This window comes from Phaenicophaeus curvirostris, chromosome 1 (genome assembly GCF_032191515.1).
Source record: "Phaenicophaeus curvirostris isolate KB17595 chromosome 1, BPBGC_Pcur_1.0, whole genome shotgun sequence".
In the NCBI taxonomy this organism is placed as follows: Eukaryota; Metazoa; Chordata; class Aves; order Cuculiformes; family Cuculidae; genus Phaenicophaeus; species Phaenicophaeus curvirostris.
In genome coordinates, this window is record NC_091392.1 from 156,672,032 (window position 1) to 156,686,836 (window position 14,805).

The 14,805-nt window shown below is 36.8% G+C and overlaps 1 protein-coding gene across 2 annotated transcripts in view; it reads right to left on the reverse strand.

The window, feature by feature from the left end:
• The window catches only part of UGGT2 (UDP-glucose glycoprotein glucosyltransferase 2), an 89,256-nt gene that overhangs the window by 37,355 nt on the left and 37,096 nt on the right, over positions 1-14,805 (reverse strand). For both annotated transcript variants that reach the window (XM_069878870.1, XM_069878879.1), the window contains exons 14-22: positions 12,556-12,641; positions 10,350-10,485; positions 8,658-8,789; positions 6,099-6,263; positions 5,538-5,661; positions 5,361-5,459; positions 3,439-3,533; positions 1,561-1,767; positions 737-868 (exon numbers count right to left, since the gene is read on the reverse strand). In XM_069878870.1, the coding sequence (XP_069734971.1) occupies positions 737-868; positions 1,561-1,767; positions 3,439-3,533; positions 5,361-5,459; positions 5,538-5,661; positions 6,099-6,263; positions 8,658-8,789; positions 10,350-10,485; positions 12,556-12,641 (1,176 nt within the window). The remainder of the gene's footprint in view (positions 1-736; positions 869-1,560; positions 1,768-3,438; positions 3,534-5,360; positions 5,460-5,537; positions 5,662-6,098; positions 6,264-8,657; positions 8,790-10,349; positions 10,486-12,555; positions 12,642-14,805) is intronic.

Sequence of the window (14,805 nt, forward strand, 5' to 3'; positions counted from 1 at the left end):
ATAGACCGTGTTTTTGTAAAGTCATCTCTTAAGGTGAAAACACACTTTCAGATGGATAAATATCATCAAATATCTAAGGATTTCTAAGAAAAGCATTTCCTCAAAACTTAATATTTTGGTATTATTTGAGCTTTTCTTAGCCATAGAAAACAACAGTGAAATAAAATTACATATTTAGTTATGGGGTTCTTTTGTTAAAACAAAAAAGCCAAGACAATTCCTTTGTGCTTCATAAACAAAAACGCTTTCTGTGGGTTTGTTAGTGGCATTTCAGTTGCATCTCAGAAGCCATTTAGGATGTGCAAGAGTAACAAAGGACACAACTTAAAGAGAGTTTCCAGTAACTAGATGACAACACAGTATTTCTATCACTTTTAATGGTGAAGCAATAAACAGAAAAGACTTGACACAAAGAATAGTTTGTATAAATTGCATTTCTTATGTTAATGACAGTCAATACCTTACAAGGACTAAATATTAAACCCAACTCTATTTTTCATCACAGTAATGATGAGATCTACATCTACAGCTGTGGGAATGACACAAGTACATAGGAGCTTCCATGAAATAAAGCTAATAAATTAGTAGGAAATAAAAGACAAAGCAAATATTCAGACTCTACCAACAGGATAAAAAAGTGGGAAATCAATATAATGCCTTTTTTTTAGCTTGAAATTGAGGTTCCAGGAAGTAAAATTTACATACAAAAAGACAGATTAATTTATTTCTTTCTTACCCTGCCATTGCTAACAACAGCCATTTGCCCAGGAAGCAGCTTAAGAACCTCCTGGCAGAACATCTGGTGGGTTTTAATTACATCCAGGCCTAAAGTGTTGTACTTCTTCTCAAAAGTATCATCATCCATTCCCTAAAGCAAAGACAAATTATGAGTCTTTCAAATCTTCCTATTATACATAATATATACATGAAATTTATTTATTTAGCTATAAAATCTAAGTAGTCCTATAATATTTTAAAATATTACAATTTACAGCTCCTTCTGAACTGAAAACTGTAGTTTGCAGCTGTTATTTGATAACCCAGCTCCATCCTACACGTGAATTTGGAAACCAGCAACATTTGTATTTTAAACCAATTAATTTTCATACAAACACACCAGAAAATGTTGGCCATAAGTATACAATGCTCAGTAACCTCTACCAATTCAGTCTGTGCCTGTTACAACCCCACCAGCAAGGTAAAGACAGTGACTTCTGAAGTCTTAATTCTTGTCAAATATCAATACTGTGATTTTAATTAAGATAGTGCTATTAAAAAAAAAGGAACGATTAAAAATTAATTATTTGGGCTTCAATAATCCAGCATCTGTACTCTATATTTTTCAGTACTCTTGTATTTTCTTCCTTTACTTCAAATAAATTCTCTATTCTCCTACCACATAGAAGTTGTCAAAAATTCAAATCTGCTTGAGCAGAAAATGTATAAGCATTATAAACTTCACAGTATCTGGCCAAACACTATTACTTTCAACAACATCTCCTTACTATAACATGTATGTAAAATGAAACATAAAAGTAGCCTAATTTAATTTGCACTCACCGGGATGAGAAATTTAGTGATTTTAGTTCCAGCAGCAAGGGATTTCGCTGTCTCTTCCTTACTGAGTTTACTTAAGAAACTTCTTAAGTTGCTGCTGTTTTGGGTTAGAAAAGCAGCCAAAATTGCTCTTGCAATGGCTGTGTTATCTTCCTTTATATTTGATGAAGGATTGTTCAAAATCCCAACTCGTGTATGACTGCTTGTTTTCTGCAAAGAAAAATACAAAATAATAAAAATAATACACAATTTTACCGTTCCATCTGTTTATCTGATGTATTCATATCTATTACAATTCTGTGAAATGCCCTTAAGTATTTAATTGTTTGCAGCTATTTGCCTTTAGAAAACACTCAACAATGCCTAATTCCGAACTTCAATTGGGAGTAAAATGATATTGGTAAGGATTTACCTATTCTGTAACACATATTTTAAAAAAAAGATTTTTCTTTCAGTAGAACAATTGCCTTTGAGCATTCTGAAAAAGTGTTTTTATTTACAAAGGCCATACACAAGTGTTCATTTACAGACTTCAGAATCAGTTTTGTAGTTTATAAAAAAATAGAAAAACATCTATCAAATGAAACATAAAATAAATACAAGAAAATTTATCCACTTATCACATTAATCTTAATCAGCAGGAAAATTTCTCACTTGCTAAAATCAGTGATGCTACTTAAATTTTAGTAGAGACAGTGATGACTCTTAAGGTAGGATCTACTAGCATCACTAACTGAAGAAAAGGTAAATGGTCTCTATTGAAATAAAGAATACAAACATAAGGAATGAAATCACTGGTATTCAACATATTTAAACAAGCAAACTTTAAATTGCAGCCCTTGAGTAAAGTTTTGTTAAAACACTTATTTGAAAAGCTTGAAAATACGTTCTTTAAACTGCTGCAGAGAAGCATGCTCTCAAAGGAAAGAAGACAGGAGGCGTAGCAGGCTACATTAGGAGACACATGGCAAGCTGATCAAGGGAAGCTCTTCATCTTTCCTCAGTACTTGTAAGGCTTTATTTCCACTGCCGTGCCTGGCTTTGGTTACCCCCAGTACGATAAGGATGCTGAGATGCTGGAGAGGCTTCAGCAAAGGGCTAAGAGTGGCCTATGAGGAGGCATTAAAGAAGCTGGGCTTGCTCAGTCTGCCAAAGAGGATGCTATGGAGAACCCTAATAGCAACCAACAACTGCTGAAGGGGCAGAGGAAAGTATGACAGGCACAAACTCAGTAGTGGCAAAGAGAATAACAAGGGGTAACTATCTTGGCACGAGAAACTACACTAGGAAGGCAGTGCAATACCAGAGCAAACTGTCAAGGGAGGGCACAGAGTCGCCTCCTTGGAGATTTTCCTAACTCCTTCAACACAAACATAAAGCTGGTCTAATCTAATGATGGCAGTAATCCCATTTTGAGTGGGATGCTGAACTAGATGGCCTCTAGAGGCCTCTTCCAGCTAAGACATCTCTAGTTTTTTTCAAATGAAGTTAAAATATAGTAGTAGTTTTGAAAATATTACATATTAGCTGGAATAATTAAAAATTAGGTCCCTTTGGCCACTTCCCCTTCCACATTCTTGCACAATTTCCTTCAAAGGCTTACGGCAAGTCATATGCACATATGCCTGGGCCAGTTCTGCACCGATCAGCAACATACTTTCTCTTCTGCATCAGGAGTCCAAGAATCATAACACCATTTACAGGCCTAAGATGCCCATGCTGCAGGATAGTAGAGCAGAATGGAAACAAAGTCTCATAAATCTGCACCTGACTCACAAAATAATACCGTTACACCTTTATCTGCGTAGCTTTTGGATGTAAACAGTATTGTTAAGAACATATTCATAATAATTATTTTAATAAAAACTGCTAGAAACTCACCAGGTGTTTCAAGGCATTAGAAAGCAGTCGCCTCCCAGCAGGCTTATCAAAATCAGCAATAATCCAGATCGTAACAGCATATAACGCATCTTCACCTGAAAAATGAAAGATAATCCTGCTATACATTCTGGCAAATCTTCTCACGAGTAATGAATAATGAATTAATTCTGTTTGAGATTTTGAAGTTCATGCGTATGTTTGACTGCTAACTTCAACCCTAAGACTAATCTTTGACACATCAGAATCTTTTGCCCTCTGAACTGAAACAAAGTTATTAAGGGGTACTTTATCATATTAATATGAGTCATGTTAATAAGCAGCTGATCTCTTGCTGTTCCACTGAAGCACGATGGCCCTAAATAATAAGCTAGCTCAAATTAATAGGATTTTCTTTACCAGAAGTTTCTTGTGAACATTTGATAGGGGCTGATATATAGCAAGACATGAAAAGTATTACATAGTTACAAGAATGTGTGACTTAGGCCATTCACTTTCCCAAGCAGCAGAGTCATGTCTTTCAATCAAAAGTAGAGTAAAATTCACCATTTCTGGATACAATTGGGAATATGTCGAACACAGCCTAGAGTAAGTAAACTATATTATAGGTGCACACTTAGAAAATTTCCCTTTTTTCCTGGCCTATTACACCCTGGCTCTTTATACTCCCTAGAAAGGCAATAGTACACAAAAAATTCTGCAAAATTATCTGTAGAAGAATATCAGTCTAACCAGGTCTATCTATCACATGTCTCCTAAAAGGTAATATCATATAGACAGATATCTCATAAGGTTTTGCTGAGATTCTAGGAAGAAGTCATGATTAAACGTTGTTGGGGTTTAGAGAAACCCACTGCGGATGCGAGATTTGAAATGTAGATTCCAGCTGAAAGGTTACAGGTTTTACACAAGAGATCTGAATCTTAGCAATGAGCCTACAGATTGAAAGCCAGTTGTCATTTGATAACCAGCTGGGAAGTCCCTGTGGTTGTGGACAGAATCAAATAGAGTAAAATAATTTTATTCTAAAGAAATGCAATTATATGGCATTTAGTTCTGATAATGGAATAAGTAAAACTATGTCAATACTGCATAATAATTATTATAAGAATAGCACTTTGTTAACAGGATTATTCTGTCCCTTGCTGGACTGATGCAAATGAGCAGTTTTTAACTGTCTGCTCCTAGAAGTTAACAACTGCAAAATTCCATGCAGTATTATGCCCCCGCTGCTGTAAACATAATTTCTTCTAACTCCAAAGGAAAGTACTTGCATATACAATAAGAATATTTTACATAAAAAAATATTTTAAATGTATAAAAAAGTGCAAGTTTTAGCATGAGAAAACATATGAATGATGATTCATCAGGATTGTTTTCTTTTCTACAGAAAGACAAAGCTTCAGATATCAAAATTAAACAATTTAACTAGAGGAAAAATAAAGATACTGAAAGCCAATAAAGAAATAAAATCAAATATTCCTTAAATTGTAGAAATACCCAATTTTGCTATAGATATTACAAAGACTATACCTTCTTCACTTGATAATGCTGCAACTAAGAGTCACTTGAAAACTGAATATACTCTTAAATATTCTAAGTAAAACCATATTAATATGAAAACTGAGTCTGTTTTTGAAGGTGCAAAAGTCTTGCGAAGTTTTTTAACTTTATGTCTGTAATACAAAAAACAACTAGCTATGATATCCTTCCCATTTCAAAATCACAAAAACTAAAATAACTGTCCTGTTTATTGCATTTACAACAGCAGGATATGATCCGGCTTCTGAAAGAAGATACTGGAATGTGGGTAAATAGATTGATTTACATAGGATTCTTAAGATACTTACTTACTTGGATTATTTTACTGGGAAATTTCAACAATTTTTAATACCCACATGTATAGATATGCAAAATTAACATACCCTTTTTTGTTAAATACTTCATGTTGTCTGAAATTACAGCACTTTTATCTTGTGAATCCAAAAAGGAGAAAGTAGAGAAGTCTTCCACATCAAATGGAACTGTAAAATGTTAAACACAACATGTTAGACTTAAAAAGGGAAAATCATAACAACAGCCAATCCAAGAAAAGTAGTTACCATTTGTGTATCTGAAATGTATGTATCTTCTTTCTGCCCCAAGAATAGTGGGGTTCATACGGGAAACTACATTGTGCTGATCCATAAGAAAATCCATTGCATTTATGTGATCATTTAACACACCCTGTTGTAAGAGAAAAGAAACCATAGAAGTACAGATTTAATTTAAGGCAAATAAAACCCAAGTATTTGTACAACCTTTCAACTGAGCTCAAAACTCCTATATACACCAAGTTATGGGCAATGTAAAGCAAAAAATGTGTAAGTATCACATAGACAGTATTTCAAAATATTGGATGTACATTTTCCAGTGAAAAGCTGCAGCACATTCTCAGTTTCTGGCTGAAAAAACTCCGTATGATTGCTATATGCTTAGTTGATCCTTCAATCTTGTATAACCTAAACACGCTATGGCCACAAATTAATGTAACAATGTCACTTCAGTCGTCATATCAGTAATTTCAAGCCATCTTGTTATAAAACATTTAATACATCAACATGAATCAAACAATCCACTGTCAAATATTTCATCTTGTATTCATTCAGAAATGTTAAACATACCATGAAAACTGCCCTCTGGAAGAACCCGGTGGCATCAATAATCCTCTGAAGAATAACTGTCTCTAACTCTGCAGCATCCATCTCTTCTCTGTTAAAGGGCATGCCATTAAACAGAGCTTGAGGCAATGGACCCAGGCCAGTCTTTTTATAAAAGGTTGCTCCTGCCTGATCGTATCAGAAATATCACAGGATTAAATAGACTGTGGCTGACTGTAGCAAAAAATTAAACTAATATCAAGAGACAATGAACTCTAATCTCCAAGCACCCTTCACTGTCACGCCTTCTCGTGAGAAGCAGGGACAAAACAGGAAATATCTGGAAATCAAACAGGACGCATGGGACTCATGTATCAAATATAACGAGGAAAGGAATTAGAGATCTATATACAATGTTCAAAAGTATTGCTTTATCATCTTGCTGAGAAACATTTCATTTTGTTTAATATTCGTGGCAAAAAATATTAAGCAGATCACATTTGAGAAGGACTCTGAGACAGTAATAGCAGGGGTCAGTACTCAGCCCAGTCTTACTCAACACATTCATCAGTGACCTGAAGGAGGGGACAGAGCGTACCCTCAGCAAGTTTGCTGATGACATGAAACTAGGAGGGGTGGCTGACACACCAGAAGGTTGTGCAGCCATTCAGTGAGACCTGGACAGGCTGGAAAGTTGGGCAGAGAAGAATTTAATGAAGTTCAACAAAGGCAAGCGTAGAGTCCTGCACTGATGGCCTGCACCAGTACAAGTTAGAGGTTGACCTTCTAGAAAGCAGTTCTGTGGAGAAGGACCTGGGAGTCCTGGTAGACAGCAAGCTGCCAATGAGCCGGCAATGTGCCCTTGTGGCCAAGAAGCGAAAGGGTATCATAGGGTCTATCAAGAGTGTGGCAAGCAGGCTGAAGCTGGTTATCCTCCTTGTCTATTCTGCCCTAGTGAGGCCACATCTGGAGTTCTGTGTACAGTTCCAGGCTCACCAGTCCAAGAAAGACAAGGAAGTACTGTTGAGAGTCCAGCAGAAGGCCACAAACATGATTTGGGGACTGGAGCATCTCTCTTATGAGGAGAGGCTGAGTGACCTCTGTTTGCCTAGCCTGAAGTAGAGAAAACAGAGAGGTTCTTATCAATGCTTATAAATATCTAAAGAAGATGGGGCTAGACTCTTCTCAGTGGTGCTCAGTGGCAGGACATGGGCAATGGGTACCAACTGGACATAGAAGTTCCACCCGAACACAAGGAAAAACTTCTTTACTGTGAGGGTGACAGAGCACTGGAACTGGCTGCCATGGGAGGTTGTGGAGTTTCCTTCTCTGGAGATATTCAAAACCCACCTAGATACATTCCTGGGCAACCTGGTGTAGATGAACTTGCTTTAGGTGGGGGCGGGGGGGCGCTGGACAATGCTATACAGAGCTCCCTTCCAACCCCTGCTATTCTGTGATTCTGTAGATTAACCTGGACTTCTTCCCCAAAGACAGCACCCCAAAATCCTAAAAAAGATTTCATGTTCAGAAGCCATGTCTTACTTGATAAGACAGAACAGGGTAATTGTTTCCAGAGAAAATTCAGTGAAACAAATAGAAATAAAAATGTATTTTAAGTAACTTCCCCTTCCTATTCTGTATCCTTTCATGTTTTCTTTCAGTGTCACTTTCTGGATGGCTACAAACTCTATTGCAATATGTATATGTCCACCTTTCTGTCACCCCACTGTCTCCTCCCTGATGTTCACCACAGTCTCATAGTCCATGCTTGTATAGGGGGGCTTTGTCTTGGTTGGTCTCCAACTATTTTCCTTCCTTTAATATTCTCTGTGGGAAGCTTTCCTCTCTTAAGTATATCCAGCTGTTTGCAGGGCAGATTCAAACTGCCCTTCTATACAAAGCCACCATGTGGCTCAGTGAGGAACAAGCAGCATAAAGGAAAACAGCACCTGATCTTCTAGCTGCCCAGATGCACCTTTTTAAGGGAACATAATATACTTTATATAACAAATTTTAAAAGGAAATAAATAAAAAGGATGGCATACATCAGAAACACAAGATTGTATAGATGGCAAGGCTGCAGATATAGGAAGGAAAATGGTATTTTTTTTATATATATATTTTTTTTAACAGAAAATGGGCTACAAAATCAATTATAGATAAAAATATGTCTTCGCTATAACATTTAAATAAAAAAACCCACTGCTGTCTTTCCCAAAGGAAATTATAACCAGAAAGCACAATTAAACGAAACAATTATTCGCCTTAAAGACAGACTTCAGATCCTCACCCGAAACACACAGCTAAACAATTTCCGTGGTGTGAGACAGATGCCTAAGGATGCTCACTAGAAAAGCATTTGTGCTCCTGAAAGCAGCAGGCAGTAGTAAATTTTAAGAGTGAGAGTAGTAATGCAGAAACCCTATAAACATATCTGCGAAAGCCCAAATCGGGGAGTAAGAAAAATTTAAGTCAAAAGGCATTCTATTTATATCCTTTAACATTTAGCAGTCTTTCAGCTTGGCAAATGCAATGAACTGGCTGCTGCAACAATTTCTCGCCACTTTGCTTTCAACATACCTTCCTCCCTTCATCGTATTCAGAATGAACACCCAGTATACTTTCAACATCAGCGTGGGGGTATTCACTTCTAAGAACATCTTTTACGTGATTTACTGTTAGAACATCTCCATCTCTCACTTCATGGTACATCTGTAAAAATTGTAACAGAAAGAAATAGGTAAAATGTAATAGTTTTTCAATCGTAATTTAATACAATCAATAAAAGTGAATAAATAATGAAGTAAATGTAATGTTTTTACAACACTGTAGTGATTTTTTATAGCAATATACCTTCATATTGTTTTTATTGCTAGCTGTAGTTCTTATATTGCTTTACTAATTATCACCATCAAACATATGCATAATTTTGCATCACAGCACTCTTCTGATTAATCTGTTATTATACTTTTAGTCTAAATCTGAAGTGGGAAAGTAAATACATTTATGTGAGCTGAACATGAAAGGTTATTTCTCTCCACTGATTAGAGAAGGAATCTAAATTCCTACTGCAAACTAGTTAACCATGGACAGTTACCTGAATCTATATGGGATGAATCCAAGCCTGAAACAGTCAGTGATACTTCTTCACTACAGCGATAACTTTTCCCACCTAATGCTATTTTATTTCATAGCATAAGATTTTATTGCTTTCATCAAAAATACAAAAGAAATTCAAAGTGAAAATTATTCAATCCATACCTTTTCAATTGAAGAACATTACATTACTCTGTATAGCACTGGATATCAAAGCTTTTATTGATTCTATTTTTGTTATCTTTTAATTACATTTATCATCCCTTCCTTTATATATTATGAAACAAAGTAAACAGAGGAACACGCATTTTAGAAAGCACACTGTAAATCTATATTTTGTGAACTAGTCACGGATAATGGTAACAAACGCGTGTCAGCTCCTAACACTTAAGGATTTCTATTTCTCCTCCAAGATACTCCTAGTAACTTCAATTCCTTTCATCTTAAGCTCTCCAGGTCTGTCCATGACATTAGTTTCTAGGCACTAAACACAACAACAAAACCCAAAAGTAATACAAAATGGTAGGCATTAATACCACATACTCTGATACAATTTTTGCCTGCAGAGTCTTTACACAGACTGCTTACTTTGTTTCCCTCCATTCCTCTCTTGTCTCTGAAATTCCTGTCTTTACATGAACCTGCATTCTCTCACACAGAACACCCGGCTCCTTCATTATGCTGCAAGCCTGGAATATTTCTATTTTCTACACACATGAACTGCTCAAACATGACCAAAAAAAGAATTTATCTTACTCTGTTTTACTTTCTACACTAGAGAACAACCAAGAGGTTTTCAAAGCTTATAGCACTGCCAAACTGATATTAAAAAACTATACTCCTACAGACAAGTAACACAAAGGCAGGCACATCAAGTTAACATGAATAATACAAAATAATTTTTCACAAGAATATACCAAAAGCTGTAAAGTATGCATCTACCTTTTTACATTCTTGAAGAAAGGCTGTAGATAGGTAAAGTGATGAGAACAAGTTGGTTTGAAGGAGAAAAGGATATCTGCAAGTCATTCAATAGCACATAAATGCTATACATGCTTTTAATACTTTGTTTCCAGGTAAAGAAAACGCAAATGTATCATCTTGTCACAAGGTAGCAAAATCCTAACTATATAGAAAATTTTAAAAAAAGAGGTGATTTCTTGTGAAAGAACTAACATTAATTATCGAGGTAAAGGCTTGAAAGGTGTCAGATTCTTCTGCAATGTAATTAAAAGTTCTCCAAAGAGCTACTCCAGCGTCTTCATTTCCATCAACTTCTTCTTTCGTATTTAAAATGAAAACAAATCCAATTCTACAAAACAAACAAACAAACAAAAAATCACACATTTTAAAACATCAGTTTCACACGCGTTCTAATACCAACAGGAAAGAACAAGATGCTTGCATTCAAGTAATCTGTCCAGAACATAGGCACAAAAAACTGACAGCGATTCAGATCTCTGGGAGTCATTAGGGTTTACTCACAGCCCCTTCTTTTCCTTATCTGATCAAAGGTTATGACATTTTTTACATTCCTATCACCGCCTCTTAACTTTGAGTCTCTGTTTTAATCTGAACATAATCAGCTTTTTATTTTTCCTGAAATGACCATCTTGAGTAGCTGCATGTAGACACACCGAGGTCTTGTTGCCGTGTCATCAATACATGCCATTCTTGTAAGTCCTTTTCCTGCCTGTTTAACCTTCTGGGCCTCCCCCATCCTCCTGCTGCCATTCACTCTCCATTCATAGCAATTTTAAATACTATGGCAATTTCCTACACTCCTATAAAAAGAAAAAAGCCCTAAAAATAAGAGGCCTGAGAGAAAAACAACCTGCGAAAACTCCTAGTGGAGGTGGTATTTTTATAGTGCTCTCATAAAGAAAACCCGGATTATCATGCCATACTATCTATACAGCACAAAGCATAACAGATTTGGTATTCCACAATAGCAGGGTAAAAAAAATCAAACCTAGCAGCCACTTGTTTGTCTACACAAACCATTTGGATTAAATTGAGCATCATCATTTGCACATGAAACTCATGAAGATGTCACTGAAAGGTCTGGCACACATTCCAGAAAGCTCAAAAATCCAGGATATGATGTGAAGACCCTGTTTCTCCAGGAAACAATGGCTTTGAGCAATGGGACAATCTGGTCAAACAGATTGTGAACAGCTGCACAATGACTCAAGCATGAAGTCATTCACAGACTGAAGACCCAGGAGACTTAAAACTGAAGATACTTGAAGTTATATTTCCTGCTGAGAACACATAGGGAACCTTCTGGTCTCTACAGTACTTCAAAGGACTTCTGATCGTTACAGTCAGTTCCATCCTAGCTGGTATAGGAAGAGGACAAGGAAGATTTTTCCATTAAGGATCTTTGCGACTGGAAAATTCACCTGCACCAGAAAGCACTAGGCCATTTTCTGACAGTGACAGTAAGGCAGGAAAGCAGACAAGCTTTGTCTTGCATGCCATGTCACAAGCAATAGGTAAGGTGCAGCAAGAGCACGAAAACTTCCAAGGAAAATTTTCTAGTCAGAAGTGACAGCGCGTGTGCACACCCACAGCCAGAACGTAGACTCCCAAAAGGAGAAACATATGCCTATTCATGAACACAGTTGCCTGCATTAAGACACAAAGACTAGTAAGATGGATTCTGGTAGTCAGCTGGAATTTTCTGAGTGTAAAGCCCTCAGAAGCAAAGGAAAATTGAAAATTTACTGAGAAAACAAAAAGCCATTTCACAGGAGGATTTTTAATTTTAACACAGAACTCATCTTGCTGAACGCTGGCTCTAGTTTGGACACCCTTCTTTCAGAAGCTGTGGAAACAAGCAGGCACCTCTGAGAGCAATTAATTTTTTTCTTAAATCAACCAGATGCTTCCTCAAAAATGTCTTTCTCTCTCAAATGACTGCTAGTTCAGACTCAGACAACTCACTTCTAGAAATGCAAAACTCAGCGAGGATAATCTCACTTCAGTCTTTAAGTATTTATATTAAAAATATAAGCAACATCAATCGAAATAACTAAATTAAAAACATGCTCTTAAATAATATTTTATTTACAGAATATTTTGCTTAGAACACAGCTTCATATGGGCTATTTGACAATATAATTTTTATCAGATGTTCACAGTTTATTTTCCACACACTCAGGAATGTTATTCCTTGCAACTTATTTGCTTAAGAATAGTTCATACCTGACTAAGCTTAACACAAGCAGGTGGGGTGACCAATGTGTCTTATTAAAACGTTGTTGCATTGGACTTCATTTGAAATCATGTCTTTGCCTAGCAGACCAGAAAATGAAGAAGAAAAAAGGAAAGCAACCTTCTTTCAAGACTTTTCTTGAAGACATTCAGCTTTCCTTACCTAAGCGGTACATTATGATGATAGAATAATTCTGCCAGTTTCATATAATCACCTGCATCTTCTCGGACAGGATCAACAAAGAGTACCTGAGAAAACATATTATACAGCCAATATTAGTTCTTGAGGTCTGTTTTGGTATTTTTTTAAGACACAATCTAAGACAGGAATAGAAATTTCCTAAGGAGCTGTGCGCCCCAACTGTTTTCAGTTTCCTAGAGCATTCATTGTAAGCAAACATTAAAAACTATAAATGAAAATGACTTCAGAATTAATGAATTTGGACCAAACACTAAAAAAAAGGGATTTAACCTTTTACTGAACTTCAAACCAAGTGAAATCACTACTCTCCTTTGAAAGAACATGTGCCAACACTTAGGTTTTATCAACAATCCTGCTATTTATTAAAAAGGACCTAGTACTAATTTTTACATGACTTTTTTCAACTAATTCTTCTGTTGTGAAAACCAAACTAAAGTGAATACAGAGAATATATTGACTTAAAACTTTAATTAAAAAATAAAGCATTGGGAAAGAATCCTTCCTATTTCACATATCTTGGTATTCAGTCTTTTACTTACTGTAGCTTGAAGTATAAAATCAGATCTTTCAGGCATGCACAGAATGTAATACTGGGCTCTGACTGTACAAGTAGATTAGGCTTATGCAGATTTAATTATGACATTGGTACCTTATTTACTCAACTTTGTACTGCAACTCCTCTTAGAATTTATGATAATTTTGCTAGAGTAGTTTAAATGCAGCAGAATGATTTTTAAAATTTTGTACGCTCCCTCCCCCTCAGATTACAGTTAAATGATATTTTGTAGATTCCTATAATATAGCTGTTACATACATCCATGCCAATATTTAACTTAATGTAGATAACACAATCTACTTCCTATCACACACATCTTATGCTTAATTATAAACATACTTTTTTTATTACCTATTGCTTGTATTTTGGTTAGGTTTTTTGAATTCCATGCCATTTGGAGGGACGAGACTGGTGGACAAGGGAAGAGGTATGGATATTGTCTGCTTAGACTTGTGTAAGGCTTTCAACACCACACCACACAACATCCTTCTCCCTAAACAGGAGATAAATGGATTTGAGGGGTGGGCTATTTTGTGGATATGGAATTGGTTGGATGGTTGAATCCAGAGCGTAGTGGTCAACAGCTCAATGTCCTGATGATGAGTGGTGCCCGTCAGGGGTCCATACTGGAACCAGTATTGTTTAATATCTTCATCAATGACATAAGTGGGATCAAGTGCACCCTCAACAAGTTCGCAGATGACACCAAACTGAGTGGTACAGTTGACATACCCAAGAGATGGGATGTCGTCCAGAGGGACCTGGGCAAGCCTGAGCAGTAGGCCCATGTTAACCTTACGAAGTTCATCAAGGCCAAGTATACAGACCCGTACCTGGGTCAGGGCAAGCCTCAGTATTGATACAGGCTGTGGGATAAAGGGATTGAGCACAGCCCTGCTGAGGACTTGGGGGTACTAGTGGATAAAAAACTGGATACAAGCCAGCAATGTGGGCTCATAGCCCAGAAGGCCAACTGTATCCTGGGCTGCATCAAAAGAAACATGGCCAACAGGTTGAGAGAGGGGATTCTACCCCTCTACTGAGCTCTGGTGAGACCCCCACCTGCAGTACTATATGGAGCACTGAAGCCTTCTGTACAAGACATGGACCTGTTGGAGCAGGTCCAGAGGAGGGCCAGGAAGATGGTCAGAGGGCTGAAACACGTGTCGTACAAGGACAGGTTAAGAGAGATGAGGTTGTTCAGCCTGGAAAAGAGAAGGCTCTGGGGACATCCAATTGCAGCATTTCAGTATATAAAGAGGGCTTATAAAAAAGATGGAGAGAAGCATTTAACCAGCAGTAGGGACAGCAGCATAAAAAAGGGCAACCATTTCAAAGTAAAAGAGGGTAGATTTAGATTGGATATGAAGAAATAAGTAGTGAGACATAACAGGTGTTAGAGGGAACAGGTTGTCCAGAGAAGTTGTGGATGCCCCATCACTAGAGGTGTTCAAGGCCAAGTTGGATGGAACTTTGTGCAACTTAATGGAAAGAGGTCCTGGCTCCACAGCAGGAGAGCTGGACTAGACAATCTCTAAAGGTCCCTTTTCAAACTCAAACCATTCTATGATTTACACAATTACCTTTTATAATTTAAGTGAGCAATAAATGTTTCCTTCACTTAACAAGTGATAGAGAATGCTACATATGAAGGA